This window comes from Aspergillus brunneoviolaceus, assembly GCF_003184695.1.
Source record: "Aspergillus brunneoviolaceus CBS 621.78 unplaced genomic scaffold BO95scaffold_34, whole genome shotgun sequence".
In the NCBI taxonomy this organism is placed as follows: Eukaryota; Fungi; Ascomycota; class Eurotiomycetes; order Eurotiales; family Aspergillaceae; genus Aspergillus; species Aspergillus brunneoviolaceus.
The window spans coordinates 166,453-187,114 of NW_020290764.1; the positions used below are offsets into that span (position 1 = coordinate 166,453).

Here is a 20,662-nt window from a genome sequence, read left to right on the forward strand (position 1 = left end):
AGTAGGGGAACCAATTCCACAACCTCCCCAATGCGTTTTTAGGCATCGAGGTTCCAGTCATCGCTCGTCGGATCCAGCCTGCGGAATCCGCGGGTGCTGCGGTCTGGGCTGTCAGCGGGCTCGGAGCCCGCGGGTTCCCTCCTTCGTGAGAACAATCAATTTACTTCATGTATCCTGGCCAGCCCACCCCGAGCCAGATCATCCTGTTGATCGGCGTAACACAATGGCTGCTTCATCATGAGCACTTCACCGACAGTCCAAGACGCCGCTGCATCTCCACCATCACCTACTCCACAAACAGATGAATACTCCAAACCATCTAACACCGGAACTCATCCACATCCACAGAGCGGCGGGCTCAAGAGCTACCTCCGCATCTTCAGCTATGCCGACTCCTGCGGGTGGACGCTCAATGCGCTCGCTCTAATGGGAGCCATTGGTGCGGGCGCAGCACTTCCCCTGATGGATCTTCTCTTCGGAAAGATGCTTACGACGTTTAATGACCTTGCGACAGGGCAGAGCTCGCCAGAGGAGTTTCGGGATAGTTTGAATAGATTTGTGTATGTGCAATTATTCCCCTTGTTCTATTGTTCTAGGTGCCTCCACACCCATCCATCGGTCTAATCTGCCTTCCTTACTCAGGCTTTACTTTGTGTATCTCTTCATCGGAAAGTTTTCGTTGGTTTATATCTGGACAGTACGTTCCTCTACCCAGTACCCAGTACCCAGTATCCAGCTACAACACCTTCCACGCCTATGCCAACCCCGCTGTTACTCCAGCTCTCCATCTCCATCTCCGCCCTCCGCACAACCAAAGCCCTCCGAACCGCCTTCCTCACCCGGCTTCTCCAACAACCCATTTCCTTCTTCGACGCCTCCCTCGGCGGCTCCCCCGTCACCCACGTCACCACAAACGCCAACCTAATCAACAGCGGAACCTCAGAGAAACTCGGCTTCGTCCTCCAGGGCACAGCAACCTTTGTCGCAGCCTTCATCACCGCCTTCGCCGTGCAGTGGAAGCTCACGCTCATAACAATCTGCATTGCGCCGGCGATCCTGATCATCACGACAATCTGCTCCGCGTTCCTCGTGCAAGCTGAGAATGCCATTCTGCGCGTGGACTCGCGCGCAGGGAGTTTGGCGGAGGAGGTCCTTGCGAGTATGAAAACCGTGCATGCATTCAATGCGTTCGAAGCTTTGACGGGTAAGTATGAGGCGTTTGCGGGCGAGGCGAGACGGCTGGGGATTCGGCAGTCGGCAAATATGGCGATCCTCTATGCGGGGGAGTTCTTTTGTGCGTATGCCGGGTACGGATTGGCGTTTTGGCAGGGGATTCGCATGTATGCACGTGGGGAGATTGATGAGCCGGGGGCGGTTGTTACGTGAGCTCCCTTTCTTTCATTTTTCCCCTCTCTTTCCCCTGCCTACCCGGCTTGAGATCTTTCTGCCTAACTTCCTTGTGTCTTGAACAGGGTCATCTTCGCCGTAATCCTCGCCGCAACGTCCATGACCCAAATCGCTCCGCAAATCGTACAAATCACCCGCGCCGCCTCCGCAGCGCAGTTCATGTGGGAGGTCATCGACCACGAGCCGAGCATTGACGCACTCTCGACGTTGGGGAAACAGCCCAAAACCTGCCGCGGCGAAATACAGTTCTCGAGCATCGCCTTCTCATACCCGACGCGGCCGCAGGTCCGCGTTCTCGAAGACTTCACCCTCGCTGTACCTGCCAACAAGACGACGGCGTTGGTCGGGCCGAGTGGGTCTGGGAAGAGTACGATCTCAGCGCTATTGGAGAGATGGTATGATCCGCTTGAGGGCGGCGTGTTGTTGGACGGGTTGGATATCCGCGAGCTGAATGTGAGGTGGTTAAGAACGAGCGTGAGGATTGTGCAGCAGGAACCGACGTTGTTCAACGGAACAGTATTCGAGAATGTGGCGTATGGTCTTGCTGGGACGGAGTATATTAATGCTTCCCGCGAGGAGCAGCTAGAGAGGGTTATCGAGGCTTGCAAGGCAGCGTATGCGCATGAGTTTATTGAAGGCTTGCCTGAGGTACGAAGCACAGATTCACTCTTTTTCTACTCTCCTTTTGGAACGATGACCGACTCACCCGAGAAAATAGGGCTACGACACCCGCGTCGGCGAACGCGCGAGCGTCCTGTCCGGCGGCCAGAAGCAACGGATCGCAATCGCTCGAAGTATCGTCTCGGATCCAAAAGTGCTCATCCTCGACGAAGCTACCAGCGCGCTTGACCCGCGCGCAGAGAAGATCGTGCAAGAGGCTTTGGACAATGTTTCCGCGTCGCGGACAACAATCGTCATTGCGCATAAGCTCTCTACGATCAGGAAGGCAGACCAGATTGTGGTTCTTTCCAAGGGGAGGATCATTGAGAAGGGGACGCACGATGAGCTCAATGAGGCGGGTGGGATGTATCATCGGCTGATCGAAGCCCAGGATCTCGGCGCAAATAAGACTACTGAAGTTGCACGGCGTGAAGAGCAAGAGACTGAAGAGGACGCTCTGGTCACGAACATGCCCTCTGTGGAGGCGGAAAGCCCAAGGGACACTAGTGCTCTCGAGCTTGAGACTGACTCTATCGACAGCCAGAGCCTCCTGCGCTGTATTGCAATCCTCGTGAAGGAGCGGCGCGAGCTGTGGATGGAGTTTGTGATTGTTGTGATCGCTTGTATTGTTGGAGGTACAGTACTCATGTCTTGCCTCTTCTGGGAGACTTAATGGCTGACAGCCTTCGTAGGTGGAAGTTATCCAGTCCTCGCGTTCGTCTTCGCCAGATCTCTCGACGCCTTCCAGATTGCAGACACGGCAGAAATGATCGACCAAGGCGAGTTCTACGCGCTCATGTTCTTCGTCATCGCACTCGTCATCCTTGTCGTGTACGCAATCCTTGGTTGGGTAACCAACATCATCTCAACAGTAAGCGCCCTTCCCTCCCTGTACGGGACAGCCAATACCAACTAACACGTACAGACCGTTGTCTACACCTACCGCATGCAGATTTTCCGTAGCTACGTAACCCAAGACATGACCTTCTACGACCAACCCTCGCACACAACGGGCTCACTCGTCTCACATCTCTCAACAAAACCCACGAGCCTACAAGAACTCCTCGGCTTCAACATCGGCATCATATTGATCGCCGTCGTGAACATCGTCTCCAGCTCGATCCTTTCCATCGCCGTCGGCTGGAAACTGGGTCTCGTCGTTTTGGCTGGCGCCATGACCCCCATCACATTCTGCGGGTATCTTCGGATAAGGCTGGAGACGCAGCTTGAGAAGAGTACGGGCGATCGGTTTGCGGAGAGCGCGGCGCTCGCGGGAGAAGCGATTTCGGCGATTCGCACCGTTGCGTCGTTGGCGATTGAGCCGGTGATATTGGACAGGTACAAGGGGATTCTGAGAGGCATTGCGCGGAGGAGTATCCGAGGCTTGGTGTGGACGACGGCGTGGTTGGCGCTCACGCAGTCGCTTTCGTTGTTGTCTATGGCGTTGAGCTTTTGGTATGTATCTTCCTTTCCTTTCGCTGTTGATTTTACTTGGTCTAATACACGGTATAGGTACGGAGGGCGGCTGCTCTCGACTGGCGAATACTCTAGCACGAAGCTATACATAGTTGTTATTGGAGCTATCCTCTCGGGAGAGGCAGCTGCATCATTCTTCATGTTCACGACTAGTACGGACCCATACCCTCTGTGGAATTTTCTGCGCTGACTAACCAGCTTCCAGGCCTGACAAAAGCGCGAGGAGCATGCAACTACATCTTCTGGCTCCGCTCTCTGGTCCCGAGTGTGCGAGATGGGGGTTTGGATGACGACCACCCCAGCCATAGCACCCCCGAGAAAGACCAAAACCATGCAGCCAGCTTGGAACTACAAGATATCGAGTTCCGATACCCAACCAGACCGAACCGGACCATTCTGACGGATCTCAACATTAAGGTAACGCTGAGCCATCCACCTAAGTATCCTCTCTGGGTACGGAAACAAAACGGATAACTGACGATAACCAGGTCTCCCCTGGCCAATCCATCGCTTTCGTCGGCCCCTCCGGCCATGGCAAATCAAGTATAATCGCCCTGCTAGAGCGCTACTACAACCCGTCCTGTGGCCGCATAACCCTCGACGGAACGCCCGTCACCACCATCCCGCTACAAACCTACCGCACGCACCTCTCCCTCGTCCAACAAGAACCAATCCTGTACGACGGCAGTGTCCTTGAAAACATCACCCTCGGCATCCCGAACCCCTCCTCAATCCCCGAATCTGAGATCCACTCCGCCTGCCACCAGGCAAACGCATTTGATTTCATATCCTCCCTCCCCAACGGCTTGTCCACGCCCTGCGGTGCACGCGGGTCCCTCTTCTCCGGCGGACAACGCCAACGCATCGCGATTGCGCGTGCGCTTCTCCGAAATCCGAGACTTTTACTTCTCGATGAGGCGACGAGTGCGCTGGATACGGAGAGTGAGAGGGTTGTGCAGGCGGCGTTGGAGAGCGCGAGTGTGGGGCGGACGACGATTGCGATTGCGCATCGGCTTTCGACGGTGAAGGGGAGCGATTGTATCTATGTGCTTGTTCGGGGACGAATTGTGGAGAGCGGGACGCACGAGGTTCTGCTCGCGAGGAGGGGGGTGTATTATCAGATGTGCTTGGGGCAGGCGTTGGACGGGGCGGGGTGAGCTGGTTTTTCGGCTACGTCGATCGTGACTAGCTTATTGGATAGAACACGCCTCTCTTTGCAGAGTACCATGAATCTCTTCTCTAGCACACGTTGCCTGATCTTTCTTGTTTCCTTGGGTCGTGGAAGATGAATCCCCTTGCCTTGCCTGATAACCGCATTCACCGAGAAAATGCCCTTCACCGACCAAGAAGCCGTCCATCAACCCTAACCCTAAATTGCAAAACAAAGAAGAGAGATGCAGTATCTAAGATGCCTTAAATCTCAGATCATCCTATCTCTTCCCCGCACATCCACCCAAGCGCAAATCAGCTTATCCTACCTTCTGCGCGATGAAGCTGGGCTATCTGCAAGAGCTGTATTCCTTGAGGAAATGGATAGAAACATAATTGCCTTAGCACTGCGACACGCGACGCGTTTTCTGGCATACTCTATTCAACAAATCCTTCCTACATTCGGGGCTGACTTTTTAAAACTAGTCAAGGTAAAGGCGAGAAGCTTCTTAGTATCTATTGAAAGAATGCCTAAAAGCTCTATAGGAAGCGCTCAAGGAGACGTTGGAAGAGAGGTTGATGGATAAAGATGGTGGGGAGATGCGAATGAGTTAAGTGTTAACGGCGCTAAGTACTGGGTGGAGTCTGGCCCCATGGCCTGGCCATTTCTAGTGCCCAGTTTGCTCCTGGGACATTACCACCACCAAAATCTGTCGAGTTGCTTACTTTTAGATTCTAGTATGCTAAGTACGTAGAAGACGGATTATTATCAGGCTTATTTGAGGGCTATGACGCATGCAGTGACATTAATTACCACAAAACCAATGAGTATCGCACAATTCCCGTTTCTTCACCATAGGTCGGTCTCCGTGCCCAAGCCCTTCACGGACCAAGTAGCAAATCAATACCGAGCCACGCAGCCCCCCACAGGGGCAGCCCCGGCAGCAGCAGGGGCATCGTTGGAAGCAGCAGGCTTGGGAGCAGCAGCAGGCGCAGCGGGCGCAGCGGTGGGAGCCGCCTTAGGCGCGGCAGCGGGAGCTGCCGAAGGGGCGGCAGCAGCGGTCTCACCAGCCGGGCTGGCCTGAGGCTGGGCGGCGTCGCCCTTGGAAGCCTGGTCCGACCAGCTCTTTACACCCGCCTCAATCGCATCCGAGATGCCACCAGCAACGGTACCGGCCAGGCTCTGCAATGACTCGGGCACCTTGGAGACAATCGTGTCGGACAGCTTCTCCGCCGCGGCCTTTTGCTCGGTCAGGTCGTTGTAGGTCTGGGCGCCTTTTCCGGCCTCAACGATCAAGGTCTTCTTGTTGTCGAGGTCGCTGATGACTGTGGAGATTTTCTTCTTGAGGGTGTCCACGGGCCCGGGGAGGCCCAGGGCGTCGGTGGAGCTGAGGGCCGACGTGCCGCTGACCTGGCTGTTACCGCTGTTGATTGCGCTGACCAGATTGTCGGAGGCTTGCTGCACGCTGGCCACGTCGCCGCCGCTGTAGGCTTGGATGGCGGAGCCCAGGGCGTCGACCTTGGTGCCGATGCCGGAGAGGACGCCGGTGACGGTGGGCAGGTCGCGCTCAACCTTGGTGGGAGCGGCGAGGGTACCGGCAGCGAGGCCGACGGTGAGGGCAGAGAGAATGGAGACCTTCATTGTGGATGGGTTGTTGATACTTAGGTGAGGATATTAGGGTTGAGGGATCGAAGGTCAGGCAGGATGATTGTTGAACGCTGTAGGAGAAGGTCGACTTCGGAGGACATTCGGGTGTCTTTATAGTTCTGTGGTACCGTAATGATAGCATGGTTCGTCAAGGATTGTGTTGATCGAACCCCTAGCTTTGAGGATATGATACAGTGATGTGCAAAGGGCTCAATTTTAAGATATTGTATGATCGACAGGAACTGGCCCGGCGGCGGTCAGAGATGGCTGAGATTCCGGGGAAATCGACGCTCGTGCCAGGAATCGGGTGTTTCGGGCGGCCGGATTCGGTCAAGTCAAACCCGTTGCTCTCATTTTTCAGCTAACTCGGGTTCAGTACCAAAATCAAAATGTCTCATAGGACAAAGTCAATTTTTGCTCTTGGTCGGTGCTCGCTCTCGACGGGCCGCCGCAGCCCTATCCGCAGGTCACGTTCAGGGGCAAAAGGCAGCAAGCAACCAGGACCTGCGTAGGAATTAGTTGAGTTCGCAACAACCGCAGGATTGATTTCTTCTTCTCAGCAATTCACCCTCCACTTGACCGGCAGCCACCTATAACAGGAATTAAAATAAATATAAATGGATCACTGCGATAGACTGCTAATCCGATGAACATCGTGTGACCTCTTCCCGGCCCTGCGTCGACACCACCCTCCTATCATCCCTCACCCCCAGCTTCACCTGTTCCCCTATCATCCCTCACCCCCAGCTTCACCTGTTCCTGAGCACGAAACCACGCTAGTGTGAGGCGGGGGCTCTCATTCCAACTCAGCTGTTTGCCAAACTTTTGTCGTTGAACTTGGCGAACCGAGGCCAATCCCTTTTCGACTAATGCTCAAACCGGAATCCTCCCCTCCACAAGTTTGACACACACCCGCACGCACACACAACCAACAACGGCACCAGGACAGCCAGTCGGATCCAGGGGCCCAGAGGGCTCTGGCCAAAGTGGGGAAAGTTCATCCCAAACGCGGATGCTACAAAGGAGATTGGTAAGGAGAGAAAGGTAATAAGTCTCTTGGTTAGCTCGGTGCGAGCTGAGCTCGCCCACTAATCGCGACTCTTCCGTCTGGAACCAGGCATAGGCTTGAGCACACGCAGTCTTGATTGTTATCAGAGTTACACGCGTTTTCTTCGAATCTACATCAAATCCTGCAACCGCATAAGCAATGCTTGGAGGCGCAAGGCGGTGAGGGTGGAGGAGACCGAGCCCGGTGCGACCAGCTGGATCCTCGGACAGAGCTGGCCATGCGATCCAGGTGAAATGAAGTGGAAAGGTTCTTTGGTTTTTGGACAAGGTTTGCTGCTAGTAGTGCTGATAAGATAGATGCTATCTACTAGTCTTTTTCGTATACTGAGTTTATGATACTCCGGTACAACCTTTGCAGTAACATTAATTCTTCGATCATACGTAAGCTGGTAGTAACCCTTAGTTTTCAGAATAAGTTGTTAGCAGAATGCTGGGCCTTCTCGGAAGCTTACTACCTAAGTAAGACGGGTGACACCAGCAAGTTCCTCGTTCTGTGAGCAAGGCTCGAGTAGACGTGGCGATGAACTATCATCTAATTCCGCAGGACTAGGAGCTTGAGGTGCACTAGACGAACAGATACCCCGAACGTACTAGTTGTCACGCACATGATCATGATGACGGCAAACATCTGGTTGCGAGTTCTTCCACGTTCTCGTTGAATCCACTCGGTATGTAACGGTCATCGTTGTGCCATGGGCCAGTTCGTTGCTGATCGCACGCGGATACTGGATACTACGGGAACCGGACGGAACCATGGGTCGGTGTTGAAGTCATCGACCCAGGCTTCTAAGCCACACGACGAGTATTTTTCCATTCAAGTATCTCGAGGATGTTACTTGTTACTTGATTGACCATAAAAAAACTAACAAGACGGAATCATACCCTGCGGAAGGCCGGATATCCCAGATAACCCGTGATTCTCAAGGCAGCCAAGTCCGTCCCCGACGTAAAGGCAGGTATGCCACAACGTCAAAGTCAAGGGGCCTTTCCACCGGTAATCCAGCGCAAAGTGGGCGTCGAAAATGCCATTCTGACACCAGCCTAGGGGGGTAATCCTAGTGAAGCCCAAGCAGCAGACAGGTAAGTAGTAGTCGTCGAACTGGCCTGGTTTCTCGGACAGCCACAACGCTCACGCAGAACCCCCTTCTTGCTACAGTTACTACAGCAATGGCAGCAGCTTCATGGAGTGGGCCTGGGGCACGTCCTTCCATGTGTGCCGTCGCTGCCCGGGCGAGTCGGTGCAGCAGGCCATGATCCGTCACGAGCATTATCTCGCCCTCCGACTGGGCCTCCAGCCCGACCAGAAGGTGTTGGACCTGGGGTCGGGCCTCGGAGGCCCCGCGCGCGAGCTCGCCCGCTTCGCCGAGGTGGACATCTGCGGGGTGGAGATCAGCGCCGCGCAGGTCCAGCGCGCGACGCGGCTGACCGAGCAGGCCGGCCAGGCCGACCGCGTGCGCTTCGTGGCCCGGGACTTCACCGCCACGCAGCTGGAGCCTGACTCCTTCGACCGGGCGTACTCCATCGAGGCGACGTGCTACGCCCCGGACCTCACCGCCGTCTACGGCGAGGTCTTCCGTCTCCTCAAGCCCGGGGGCATCCTCGCCGTCTACGAGCTGGCCATGACGGACCGATACCAGGCCACGCGCGCCGACCACCGCGAGTGCCACCGCGACCTGGAACGCGTGGCCGGCTGTCCGCATCTCCGCACCACCGCCGAGGTGGTCGACGCCATGCGAGCGGTCGGCTTCGAGCTCCGCGCGGCGGAAGATCTGGCCGATTCCGCCGCCGCCGCCGCAGGCTTGCCCTGGTACCAGCTCATTGACGGTTCGGTCAAGTGGATGGGCGGAGCCGTGGAGACCCTTGCCTGCGGGCTCGTGGCGGCGTTTCTGCGGCTGTTTTCCTCGCGCTGGGGCGGTCGGTTCCTGAGCGCGGGCGAGATGCTGGGCCTCCTCGCTCCAGGAACCCGGGGTCGCGTCATGGACATGGTGAGGGTGATGAATGCGTATCGGGTTGCAGGGGAGAAAAAGTTGGTCACCCCGATGTTTCTGATGGTAGCTCGAAAGCCGGTGCTTCGACCAATGGCCTCGGAATGAGACAGGCGAAGCGCAGCTTGGTAACAGGTCCTCACTAAGGAATGGAAGACTGCCCTGAAAACAGGGCTGCCAGGGCCTAAATGGAGCGGACAATTTTTCAAAAAGGGGAATCCTGTTCTTGGTAAAGTCTACCCAACACAAACATAGGATTTTGTTCATAGCAAAGTGTTTGCCTTTCAAATATGGGCCCTCATTTCTGCCCCAGTGTGTCTCCTGGACCCCGCCTGGGCCAGTCGTCGGCTATTGCGGAAAGGCTGTTAGGCCCGGATGTCGGGTCGGCACACCACTGCAGGGTTCACGCCCATCGGCAGAGTTGGGTGAACCAAGTCCGATCACTTCCACCCCCTAAAAATCATTGACCAAGCCTCCACCGCAGCTGGTTTTAGTTGATAACTGCCTACCTAGTAGTAGGCATCTGTTGGAGTCCCCTGCCTCCGTCGGCCACGATACTACTTTTGGAAGATGATGCATGGTGACGATAGGTTTACCGGACTCATCAACAGCTTGGATATAATTTCCATCCTTTGTGATTTATCGACAGGCTTTGCAGCTTCTAGTTCGCACCTTCTGATGATTTCCCTGGTACTTGTCGACTGAGCGAAGCAGGACCAAAATCCGATGGCAGGGCTGATTTGTGTAGTATACCTCAATCGCAATCGGCTGGGTTTGGTCTTCTAGATTACCTTTTCCTTCTAAGTATGCACCCTCTTTATGTAGCTTCACTGTCGCACAATCATTCTTCCGGTGGAAGAAACTGGGCCCGCCGCACTCCACACAATTCAGATTCTTGATCAATAAACTGTAGGAGGGTTGACTAAAAGAAAGAAAGATGTATGAATGCTGCTTATCCAGCATAAATTAGGTTTTCCGCGCCAAAACAGTGTTCCTTTTCGCTGTCCTGAGGGCTTGTTTTCCAGCGCTGGCATGCTACCTAGTCCCCGGTCATACAGACATCTGTTGCCAAACATGCCGATTAATGACTGTGATACTATAGTTGTGTAGGTAACCTAATCACCGCTTACAAAACAAACGCTAGTTTCCTAATCCCACTCTAACAGATGTCCTAGAAGCTGAAGCACAGTGGTCCTTACCCCGAGCTGACTAACCTAATTCCAATGACATCACAACCATCCTCCACCGCACCCCCCAACTTCCCCCTATCCTCATACCTTCACCACTCCAGCACCCCAAACCCCACCCCCACAGACACAAAACACATACAAAAACCATCCCAAACCCAGCACCACAGCCCACAAAAACCAGCCCCAGAATCTCAGCCCCCACAGCGGGGCTCTGGGGCCGTAGCGCCCTAAAACAAATAGGGCATGTGGGGGTCATATTTTAGTTTCGAGTACAACTGTACATCAACAGCCGCAGTGGTGTAGTGGTATTAACATTGCAGAGCCCCCGTACTAGCCTTATGCTAGCGGTGTGGAGTGCAGATTCTGGGTTCGAGTCCCAGTCGCGGCAATCTTCTTTTGGGGGCTTGCGTGAGGGGTAGGACGTCATTGGGGCGTCATAGGGGCATTGTGCGATGTAGGGGTCTTCGTAGAGGGGGTTGGTGGTGAGATTGAGGGGATGTTGGTGGATGGGGTGGGGGAGGTTGGATGGGTTTTTTTGGTAGCGGGATTGGGGTTGGGGGTTTGGGCTCGCTGGTTCAGGGTGGAGTGGTGGATGTATAGGGGTATTGGATAGGGGTGCTGGACGTATATGATGGCTCTAAGGTGTAGATATACAAGGAATGAACTTTGTTCGAACTGGACATGTTCAGGGTTGACTGCTGGTAGGGATATCTTGCGTATTATGTGTTGGAATCTTAATTGGTGATGATTCATCTGGCGGCCCTGGAACCCCCTGCACAGCATCTGGATGCTTGGTTAGAGTTCATGCAAGGTTGAGAGAGCGTGGTACCTGAAGCTGTGACCAGATTGATGATCCCCTTTTCATGTGCTCTAGTAATGATGCTTTGATGGCATTTGATGTGTTTATACTAATTGAGTGCAGAGGCGCAGGCTCTTCACGACATTCTACACTATGAGAAATGGTGGGCATGCTGAGAGTCTCTACACGCGTAGTATTCTTTGTGCTACAGTCTCTTTCCTGCTTTCAAGAATACTCAACATTGCCCTTCCCATGTCGACTGGCGCAAAGGCTTGACTGTCGTCCTGGTGGAGATCCCGCCGGTCCGTCCCGGCCGCGCCCCGCCCCCCCGCCCCCACCGTAACCATTTCTCAAGCCTACAATTGGAGTGGGCAACTTAGTGATCACGCCATGTCAGCCGGGTTTACATCTCATCGGTAATCCAGCATAGCCTTACAGGGATGGGAACGTATTGGGTTGTAGTGTGTCTTCGCCTTCACACTTCAGAGCTCTGGGTTAACGATGGGAGAATGACCCCTACTGGATGAATGCGTGCATGATTCTAGCCATACATAAGAAAGCCCGACCATTGGCTCATCCTCACTCTCATGTTTCTCTCAAGAAACCACAACCCTCACCCCCTTCGATTCCCGTCTTGGCACCCCTACAAAAACATCATGATCGTACGCCACATCCTCCACGGTCGTCTGGAACAGTTTCGTCCGGGGGAGCACTCGCACCGCGAGGGCCGCCATTGCCACGTACAGGTTACAGTATGCGAGACTGATGGTCATAGATATTAGCATGGAGTTTGAGCACAGTTGTATTCAGTTTATAGCAAGGCTGAAACATACTTGATTCCAACGCATGAGCGGCTTCCCCTCGAAAACGAAGTCAAACTCGTCTCCATCCGGCGGCGCTGAGCTTCATCCGCCTCAAGCCATCGCTCCACCCTAAAAGTATGCGAATCTGGAAACACTTCCTCATTGTGGTGATTGATCGCATTGGACATGCCGACGGGCGTGCCGGGGGGAATGTCGTAGACGATCTCGCGCCCCTGGAACCGTCCACGGTAGACGAGGCGCTCGTTCGGCGCAATCCGCGGGCTCCGCGGGCTGACTCCGTAGGACAGGCGGAGTGCCTCGGCGATAACCGCGCTCAGGTAGGGTAGTTTCTCGAGTTCGATCCACGTTCGGTTGGTGGCGTCGGCGGCTTGGAGTTCCTGCACAAGGCGGGCAAGCGTCTCTGGCTGGTCCAGGAGGTAGTAGGTTGCGACTGTAAGGGTCCACTGCATGTTTGTTGAGTACTGAGAACCGATCTGAATGTTGAAAGGGTGGTACTTACGGCGGTTGTCTCTGTCCCCGCGGTGTTCAGCGACAAACCGTCCCCGGTCAACCGGTAGTCGGTCCTTTCGGCCTCCGGCAATGAAGAAGTAAGCAGCGCGTGGAAGATAGTCGGCCGGCTGGGGATGGTCCCCGTCTCGAACTCCCGCCTCGCTTGGCGGACGCGAGCTGGCATCTTCTCCGTCGACTCCTCCATGTAGACCTGCAATGATCGGGGCAGCCATCTCCACAGGAACGGGACTAAAGGTACCAGAAGTTTGGTTACAGGTATGAACCGAAAGAGAAAGATCGTCTCCAATAGACCCACAACGGCGTCTCGGAAGTTGGGCTCCCAGCCCTCCTGCTCCACGAACCCGAAGGACTCGCCAAAGCAGTAGCCGGAGATGACGTCGGCGGTGAAGCAGCTATACGCGGTGGTGATGTCGAGTGGTTCGTGGTTCTTGGTGCCTAGGAATTGGGTTTTCAGCAAAAATTCTTACAATGGAGAGGGTATATATCCCTACCGAGCCGGATAATCTTGTCGCAGAGCTGGTCGGTCAGCCTCTTAACTTCAGGCTCCAGCCGCGCAATCTGTGCACGCGAGAAGAATTTGTTCATCGCGCCGCGTCGGATGCGATGGTGTTTATGGTCAATGGTCGCAAACATCGCCTCAGCAGTAGGGCCGGTGGCAAAGGTGACATAGTGAACCTGTTTGTCTCGTGGGCGCCCGGCGGTGGGGTACACCTCGTCAATGAAATTGGGGTCGTTGAAATGTAGCTCCTCTGGGTTGATGCGCACCACCGGACCTGGTCTCTCGGCGTCAGATACAGGACCAAGCGTGGCAGCGGTACAACGAACCATAAATTTCGTGCAATCGCCTGATCTCGTGGGTGAAGCGACCCCTTCTAATTAAATCAAACCAAGCCTCATACAGAAATGTGGCAGCTGCGAGCTTCGGGCCTGGAATGTGGCTGAGGGGGTGGAAGGGGGAGACATTGTACAAGGCGCGGACGAGACGAGACGCAACCCAGATCCCAACCAAGTAGAAAAAGCCTGTGGGGCTAAGTATTGTCGAAGAGATTGAGAGCATAGTGAGAAGTGTGCGTGTCTGAATTATTGTAATTCTGGGGGGTTTCTCTCACCGTCAGTCTAGGCTTATATTACTTCACCACTGTGAGGGGACATGCATATGTGACATCAAATATAAGCCCGTATTGTTATCGAATCCAGTATGGCCAATTTTAATCTGCAAGGATATGAAGCATGTAGGCCAATCATTCCTCTGGGATTAGCTCTCCTCCCGTGCACCAAGCGAGTGGCACTAATGCAGACCCCGCAGCAGTGGGACGCTGAAGGAAACAGACTGGACGAGGATGGTCTGCACGATGGGGCCCAGGACGTCGCTTAGGAATGTTACCTACGCCGGATAATTCTGCATTTTCTTCTGGGACAGACAGACGTGTGCGTGAAGGATTAGCCAAACCCCGCGTGTGGATAGGCGAAAGTCCGATCTTCGTCTATCGATTTTTGGGATCTCTATTTTTCTTGATGCTGGCCACATAAGTAATAAGAGGGTTAGCAGATGTAAGCCACGTGCTTGTGCAGCTCCTTCCCCCCGAGCATTGTTTATTCATGATGCTATGGGTCGTTCCCCGTAACGGTAAAATTATCCGGCGAGAGAACTGACCCTCCTTGTTATCTCCGAGTCTTCTCAGATATAGCGGTTGTCCGATGCCATTACTGAAAGAATATCAAGCATTGGCTCATGTTAACCCCTGGGGAAAACATACAAAGGGGAGTAAATATCACTGCTACGGTGAAGAGAGATCTAAACTTTTAGTTTATATATTTTTATACCTAACCTTCGGATAAAACAAGGTTGAATGGAAGCCTTAATGCATTCGAAGCTTGACCCCGAACAAGATCTGTGATATTGGTGCAATAAAGTGGGATAGAGACTCTTACCTTCATCACATACAACCACACATTGGCTAGTGTTGTTCTACCTTCGTGTACGCAGCGTATTACGTCTCATACTATCGATGAAGTCACAGCATGTGCCGAGTTACGTCTTATGCATTTCCTTCCAGGTCCGTGACTCCAGGTACCAAACTCTAATAGGTATGACAGGTCAACGGGTTGCACTGTATTGCCATCGCAAGTACTACCACCGCAGGCTTTCGTGCTGTACTCCTTTTTCGGTTGTACAACTTGACTTTGAGTCTAAATACAACCAACACCACCGGCCGCGATTACCACCCACTTTCTGCTTACTTGTTATCGAGATCCAGCCTCAGCCACCAAAGTCCTGCTTTCTCTTGTATTCACATTTCTAGGCACAATCTCAACACACTTTCCATAAAAATGAAGCTTGCTTACACTATCTTCACACTACTTGCTATAGCATCGAAACTGCTGGGGAAACCTATCTCCGAAGACAGCTCTCAGCAAGACGTCCATCCCGCCGCAACCCCAGATAGCCCACTCCAGAAGATCGACCCAAACACCGGCGTTGACGATGTGATCGCCACTCTTCTCCAGATCGGCGTCGATGTTGTTACTCTTGATAAGACCATCTCAGCGCTTCAACTTACGAAGGACAGCATCCCGCTCCTCCAGTCCCAAACCCGGGCCATCACCGACTCCCTCGACACATTGATTGCCCAGACGCTCCTTCTCAGCTATTTGAGTCCTATCGAGAGCACCCGGGTGACTGCAAACACTGTCATCTTGAAGCCGACCTATACTCATTTGCTGAAGGTGATTTCGGAACAGGTTAGTATAGTTCCTCCAGATGTAGGCTTGAATTCTATTAAGGCTAAACATGTATGCTTGACAGAGACTCACTCTCTGCGCTATGCAGTATTGCAAGGAAATACACGACTGGGTAGGGCAGTTTCGCATCAAATTGCTGGTCTCGACGGTAACCGCCAATGCCATCCTCGTGCTCCCGGATGCGGTTTTAACCGAGGCGGCGTGGGCGGTTCAGGATCGGGAGTTTCCACCTGTTCTAGCGGCCTCTCATGGGCCTTACAACTGGAAGCTCAGTTAGGCTCTCATTTGTGTGAATAGAGGCAGAGTCTGGCGAGGTTGTGTCTTGCGTAAGGCGTGATCATGCAGTTGATGGTTGGACACACAGCTGTGCTGGAAGTGTAATGTCTTGCTTAGTCATCTCTACCTGCATAAGTCAGCCACTAGTTAGGCAATCACCCGCTCGGCTCCAGGCTGGCATCAACCACTGGCACTTCTCTCCGAATACCCCCCATTCTACATTCTACATTCTACATCCTACATCTCTCGTTTCGCAAATGTCTCGGCAAGCCAACGACTCTCAATCTCGCGCACGCACGCGTCTTGCATGCGACTCCTGCTTTCGCAGAAAAGTAGGGCGCTCACGCCCCCCTGAAGCCTGTTTCTAATAATCTCCAGATAAAATGTTATCGGGACAGGATTCCGTGCGAATGGTGCTTGCAGCAGGGCCTGCAATGTACCTTCGATCGCAACCACCGATTCAACCAGCCTTCCTCAACGGACGATCACGTGTATGTACTTCGCGGTCTATGCCCAAGAAACGCTAATAATTTCATCGAGCAGATTGTTGTTTCCAATGGGAGGACAGCAGCTCACCTTCTGACTCGAATACCCAACGAGGATCGTCCCATCGCTCACCTGTCGCTATCGATCACATTATGGGACATGTTCCGACTCATCTTCGTGCTTCTAATGGACTGCCCTTCTTCACCTCCGAAAGTCGGCAGTGGATGGAATCGCGCACCGGTCAGACCATTAATTTCGATCGCCTGTCTTTAAAAAGTCCGCGAAGACAAAGCCAATCTGTGGGCGGCTTGGCAACTATAAGGGAGTACTTCCACACCCACAATCATCCTGACCTACCGGATAGGAGCAAGGTACTGTTGGTATTCCAGTCCTTCAGACGTTTCTGGGTGCATCGCTTTTTCCCTCTGCTCCACCCAGACCTATTTCATGACACCATGGAGGCAGCATACGAGAATAAAGCATCGGATGCTTCACCTGATCCTTCCACGGCTAGAGCCTGTATTTTTGCTTTCATGGCATTCATGAATTCTTGGCCCTTCGGTCAAGCCCTGCCCGAGGATAACAATATTCAAGAGTATGGTCACCAAGCGCAGTATCTTCTGTCAGAGTGTTTGGATGGAGCGGCCACTATAGATGGGATCCAAGCATTGCTGATGCTCGTAAGTCAAATCCTGTGCTCACGCCCTCTGATCTATCAACGCGGCTGTTTGTTTCTTTGAAGTTTTGGGGGCTTATTGCGTCATATGCTCAGGAGTTATGGTCTCTTCTCTGGGTGGCCTGAAATCCTCTGGGCACCTTCTTCTTTCCGGCAAATTTTACATGAGCTATCCCCTCCTTGCAGGCATATTAGGGGTAAAGTCCGCTTGCTAATCACTGTTGTAGTCTCTTTTTCGACTGCTCCGTTTCAGTGCCCCCCACTCAGTCGACTTGTTCTTCCAGGCCTCGGTCCGCCACATTTTCACCCTTGGGGGCCATCTACATCGGCATGTCCAGAAATCACCCACTGTCTTCAACTTACACTGTCGATTCCTTTTCTGGTTAGCCTACCTTTGCGACAGGGAACTCTCTCTCAGGACCGGCCGCCCCCCAGCAATTTGCGACGATCACTGTGACCTCACTCTCCCAGATGAAGACGAACTCGCCATGGAATTTGGCTACCACGACCACCAAACCCCAGCGAATTTTAATCTTGCATTTTTCTTCCCCACAGACATCAGGCTCAGCCTTGTTCAATCCAAGATAACTAGGAAGCTGTACTCTCCTCAAGCCGCATTAGCCTCTGATGCGGAGTTGTTGAAGACCGTTCGAGAGCTGGATGATGGATTGAATGAGTGGTATCGAAGCCTGCAGTTGCCGAACAATGACCAGGGAGTGGTATTCACCCAGGAAGAGATTTACCTGCGCTCGTGCTTGCTACAATTGCAACACCAATACTGCATTGCTGCCATTCATCAGATGAGTACGGGATGCGCGGCATGGATAGCCGATCCCAGCAGCCGAGCCTTGGGCATCACTTTGAGCTTAGAGGTTGCGGCAAACGCGAGCCGCGCACTTCTGCGACAGTTTCTTGTCATGCAAGATGCATTAGCACAGGAGGTGTTTTGGTAAGATCCGATCCTCTCCTCCCATGCCGCGTACGATTCCAACTGTCATCAGGCTGACGTTCTTTCTTCTTGGGCTACTCTCAGGTTTGAAATCTACTATGTTCTTTTAAGGGTCATGAACCTCTTTTGCAAAGTGTTGAACGATCCCGGTGACTCGCAGACCCTGGACGACGTTCACCTGCTTGACACAATTGCGGCACGTTTTTCCCGGGCGGCAGGGTCACATACTTACTTTTGCTATTGTGCTGATGTCTACTTGATGCGAGACTTCGTGGCGGAGCTATGTCGTCTTGCACGATGCGCTATTTCGAGAAGAAGACAATAAGTCGGTCTGGGAGGGATAGCAATAACAGATACAGATGATGAGGGCATTAACTATATTGTAAAGGCCACAGTGACAGAACGCCCTCCTTTCCCTCAAAAGTTCCTCACAACCTGGCCTATCCTGCTTTGACTTCATTCTTGAGCGGATGTTCCCAGCTAACCAGCGCGTCAGGAAATGGTTCGTCCGCAGGGATATAATCCAACACTAAGGCCTTCTTCGTTGCGCGCGCGGCGATAAAGTTCACGAGGAACCACATCACCCAAGCGAAGGAAATAACATAGCGAGCCAGGAAGTGATAGTATGGACTTGCCCAGGCGTCCAGTCGCGTTTGAGATCGCGAATGGTCGGCGTCGGCTTTCAACGGCGCGGCCCTGATCTTCTGGTACTCCTCGAAGACCTTGGCTAAGGAGGTCTTGTGCGGTGTTACGTCGGGACCGGTCGATCGCAGTAGCGCATGCAGCCCGTTGCACAGCGCCACCACATCCTGGATTCCATTATTCAACCCCTGTCCCGCGTTCGGGGTGAATTTGTGGCACGCATCGCCTGCCAGAACAATCCGCCCGTCCCAGCTCCACTGCCCCAGAATCCCTTCCTCTAGATTCGCCATTCCATCAGTCAAACGCGCCGCGTACACATCCTTGACCTTCAGTGTTCTCGACACGTGGAAGTCAGCGAACCGTGCCGCATACGCCTTCATTTCTGCTTCAGTGTAGCGCATCCGCTCCGTCGTCGGCCCCATTGGTATCCGCTCGAACAGGAACACCCAACCTCGCTCCCTCCCGGCCAGAAACATGACCGACATGTCTTTGGAGTGTGTGACTGAGCCATGGCCCACCTTTACGTCAGCGGCGCCCGGTCTGGGAAAGCTGCACCACAGGCATCGATACTGTGCCGGGAACGAGGCCTCGTCTTTGCATTTAAGCTGAGCCGACGGCCCCTCGGCCAGCGCCAGCTCGCGCATCAGGGTCCGCGTTTTGCTATGCGCCCCATCGGCACCCAGCACCATCGACCCATCATACGTGCTCCCGTCGGTACACCTGACGCGTACACCGTGGTCTTGCGTCTTGATAGTCTCAAGTTTTTTGCCCAGAAAGTACCGGGCTTTCGCAGCGGCAGGCAGTGCATCGTAGATGCTCTCGATGATCTGGGCGCGATGAAAGTAGGTCATTCCGGCTCCGTGGCTATTTGGGATTCGGAGATCCCATGTGTCAGTATACGATGCCTTCTCCGAAGGGCGTGCTGTGCCTGGCGCACTTACTTCTTTCTAAAAACTCGAGAGATGGCCGTGTTCTCGGCGAACGCATATCCGTCCCGCGTGAAGGAGGTGACCTGGTAGATCTCGCCACTGATCTTGGACAGTCGCGTCAAAAGACCTAGTTGGTGCATCACACGCAGGCTGGGTGGTGCCAGGACCACGCTGGCGCCCTGGTCAAGGACGACCGAATCGCGGGCCTCAAGAACCACGAAGTCGATCCCAGCGTGGTGGAGAGCGTGCGCGGCGGTGAGCCCGACGGGGCCTCCACCGACGATAATGACTTTGAATGCTGGTGTCATTAGCAAGTATCACTGTAGTAGTGTGGGGGGATCTGAAGCTTATGGCGAAGAGTGAAATCGAGAAATGGGCTGACCTGCCCGTGCTTTTACAATGCAGGCCTCTAATATGGTCACCCCGCCAGGATAATCCCACTGATCGACATTCTCATACCCATCCCGCTCGTTAGGTCAATGCAAGTGTGTGTATACGCGAGGTCTGATGACGTGTGTCGGGAAATCCATTGGATCGAAACCCGACAATCTCAAACGCTTCTACCCAAGGGACTGTGCGCGGCATCTGCGGTACCTTGCCGTTCTCTGGCCTGATTGGGTTTGACGTCCGCTTATGCAGTCGCTGACCCGCTTGATAAGCGGACGCTAGTTCATTGGGATGTTCGATCCGTGAATGGGCCTAGGGCTTCGCTCAGATCTCATTCTCGACCATTATCTCTGTCACATTCGCTAGATACAGGCCATTGCCGTGACAGGAGAACGCCTTTGGTGGTTGGTCCTCATGATTTCGATAAGCGCTTGAGAGTAGGTCTGCTAAGCCGGTCGCATGAGATTGAGAAGTTGACGGGAGTGGCACTTGCGACTAGTGGGCTACATTGGATCGAGACAGAGGCTGAGGCAAATTGCAGGTTTAATTCAGGCAACTCACAGTCTAGAGCTGAAGCAGCCAACCTCAAGGTACGGACATCATGCGTTTTACATCGTGGTTGGGTTTGAAACCTCGTATCAGCATTATTATTGAAGAAACTTCCGATGTCATGTCATGACCAACCCTACTCATGTTCCTGATGTCTTCGACAACTATAGAATCAGGTCATCAATTTGACATCCTTCTTGGTCTCCCGCAACTCGTTTGCCCATTATCCTCTGAACTCTTCCATTCTTCCACCTGGCCGGTCCATCTGTCCACATCACGAGATCACCCGAGCCCTAACTTATTCTCCGAC

The 20,662-nt window shown here is 53.6% G+C and overlaps 7 protein-coding genes and 1 non-coding gene across 8 annotated transcripts; 5 read left to right on the top strand and 3 right to left on the bottom strand.

Moving 5' to 3' along the window:
* Nucleotides 1–217: 217 nt before the first annotated feature.
* BO95DRAFT_413698 (ABC transporter ATP-binding protein) lies at nt 218–4,700 on the top strand (the record flags this gene model as incomplete). The annotated part of the gene is made up of 10 exons (XM_025584293.1): nt 218–560; nt 643–697; nt 781–1,382; nt 1,473–2,055; nt 2,126–2,702; nt 2,760–2,938; nt 2,993–3,522; nt 3,580–3,695; nt 3,749–3,960; nt 4,032–4,700. The coding sequence occupies exons 1-10, from the start codon at nt 238–240 to the stop codon at nt 4,698–4,700; spliced, it is 3,846 nt and encodes a 1,281-aa protein (XP_025442225.1). The 5' UTR covers nt 218–237.
* An 893-nt stretch (nt 4,701–5,593) lies between these two features.
* On the bottom strand, nt 5,594–6,387 carry BO95DRAFT_496450 (cell wall mannoprotein 1 family protein; the record flags this gene model as incomplete). The annotated part of the gene is made up of 2 exons (XM_025590860.1): nt 5,761–6,387; nt 5,594–5,730 (listed from the first exon to the last, which is right to left on the bottom strand). Exons 1-2 carry the CDS (start codon nt 6,332–6,334, stop codon nt 5,594–5,596), a joined length of 711 nt encoding a protein of 236 aa, XP_025442226.1. The 5' UTR covers nt 6,335–6,387.
* Nucleotides 6,388–8,565: 2,178 nt separating this feature from the next.
* BO95DRAFT_363258 (S-adenosyl-L-methionine-dependent methyltransferase) lies at nt 8,566–9,501 on the top strand (the record flags this gene model as incomplete). The annotated part of the gene is made up of 1 exon (XM_025582607.1): nt 8,566–9,501. A coding segment is annotated over one exon (936 nt), but the record flags the coding sequence as incomplete, so codon positions are not given.
* Nucleotides 9,502–10,871: 1,370 nt separating this feature from the next.
* On the top strand, nt 10,872–10,971 carry BO95DRAFT_t145. The gene has a single exon. It is a non-coding gene; the product is annotated as a tRNA-Thr (tRNA).
* Nucleotides 10,972–11,926: 955 nt separating this feature from the next.
* BO95DRAFT_496457 (cytochrome P450) lies at nt 11,927–13,868 on the bottom strand (the record flags this gene model as incomplete). Its single annotated transcript, XM_025590861.1, has 6 exons — nt 11,927–12,144; nt 12,216–12,649; nt 12,706–13,151; nt 13,208–13,489; nt 13,542–13,736; nt 13,853–13,868. The coding sequence occupies 6 exons, from the start codon at nt 13,866–13,868 to the stop codon at nt 11,979–11,981; spliced, it is 1,539 nt and encodes a 512-aa protein (XP_025442228.1). The 3' UTR covers nt 11,927–11,978.
* A 1,179-nt stretch (nt 13,869–15,047) lies between these two features.
* Nucleotides 15,048–15,735, top strand: BO95DRAFT_363181 (peptidase; the record flags this gene model as incomplete). Its single annotated transcript, XM_025582605.1, has 2 exons — nt 15,048–15,458; nt 15,523–15,735. 2 exons carry the CDS (start codon nt 15,048–15,050, stop codon nt 15,733–15,735), a joined length of 624 nt encoding a protein of 207 aa, XP_025442229.1.
* A 283-nt stretch (nt 15,736–16,018) lies between these two features.
* BO95DRAFT_496461 (fungal specific transcription factor domain-containing protein) lies at nt 16,019–18,228 on the top strand. Its single transcript, XM_025590862.1, has 4 exons — nt 16,019–16,066; nt 16,113–16,900; nt 17,124–17,845; nt 17,930–18,228. Exons 2-4 carry the CDS (start codon nt 16,373–16,375, stop codon nt 18,168–18,170), a joined length of 1,491 nt encoding a protein of 496 aa, XP_025442230.1. The 5' UTR covers nt 16,019–16,066; nt 16,113–16,372; the 3' UTR covers nt 18,171–18,228.
* On the bottom strand, nt 18,068–20,212 carry BO95DRAFT_132193 (FAD-dependent oxidoreductase). Its single transcript, XM_025580518.1, has 2 exons — nt 19,429–20,212; nt 18,068–19,351 (listed from the first exon to the last, which is right to left on the bottom strand). The coding sequence occupies exons 1-2, from the start codon at nt 19,722–19,724 to the stop codon at nt 18,286–18,288; spliced, it is 1,362 nt and encodes a 453-aa protein (XP_025442231.1). The 5' UTR covers nt 19,725–20,212; the 3' UTR covers nt 18,068–18,285.
* Nucleotides 20,213–20,662: the final 450 nt, after the last annotated feature.

Excerpts from the sequence above, each read along its gene's own strand:
- BO95DRAFT_496461 (XM_025590862.1), top strand. The coding sequence starts at position 16,373 with ATGGGACATGTTCCGACTCATCTTCGTGCTTCTAATGGACTGCCCTTC. Across the intron at positions 16,901-17,123 it reads TCCAAGCATTGCTGATGCTC|TCTCTTTTTCGACTGCTCCG; the intron begins GTAAGTCAAATC and ends TCACTGTTGTAG. Across the intron at positions 17,846-17,929 it reads TTAGCACAGGAGGTGTTTTG|GTTTGAAATCTACTATGTTC; the intron begins GTAAGATCCGAT and ends GGCTACTCTCAG.
- BO95DRAFT_132193 (XM_025580518.1), bottom strand. The coding sequence starts at position 19,724 with ATGACACCAGCATTCAAAGTCATTATCGTCGGTGGAGGCCCCGTCGGG. Across the intron at positions 19,352-19,428 it reads TCTCGAGTTTTTAGAAAGAA|CCACGGAGCCGGAATGACCT; the intron begins GTAAGTGCGCCA and ends AATCCCAAATAG.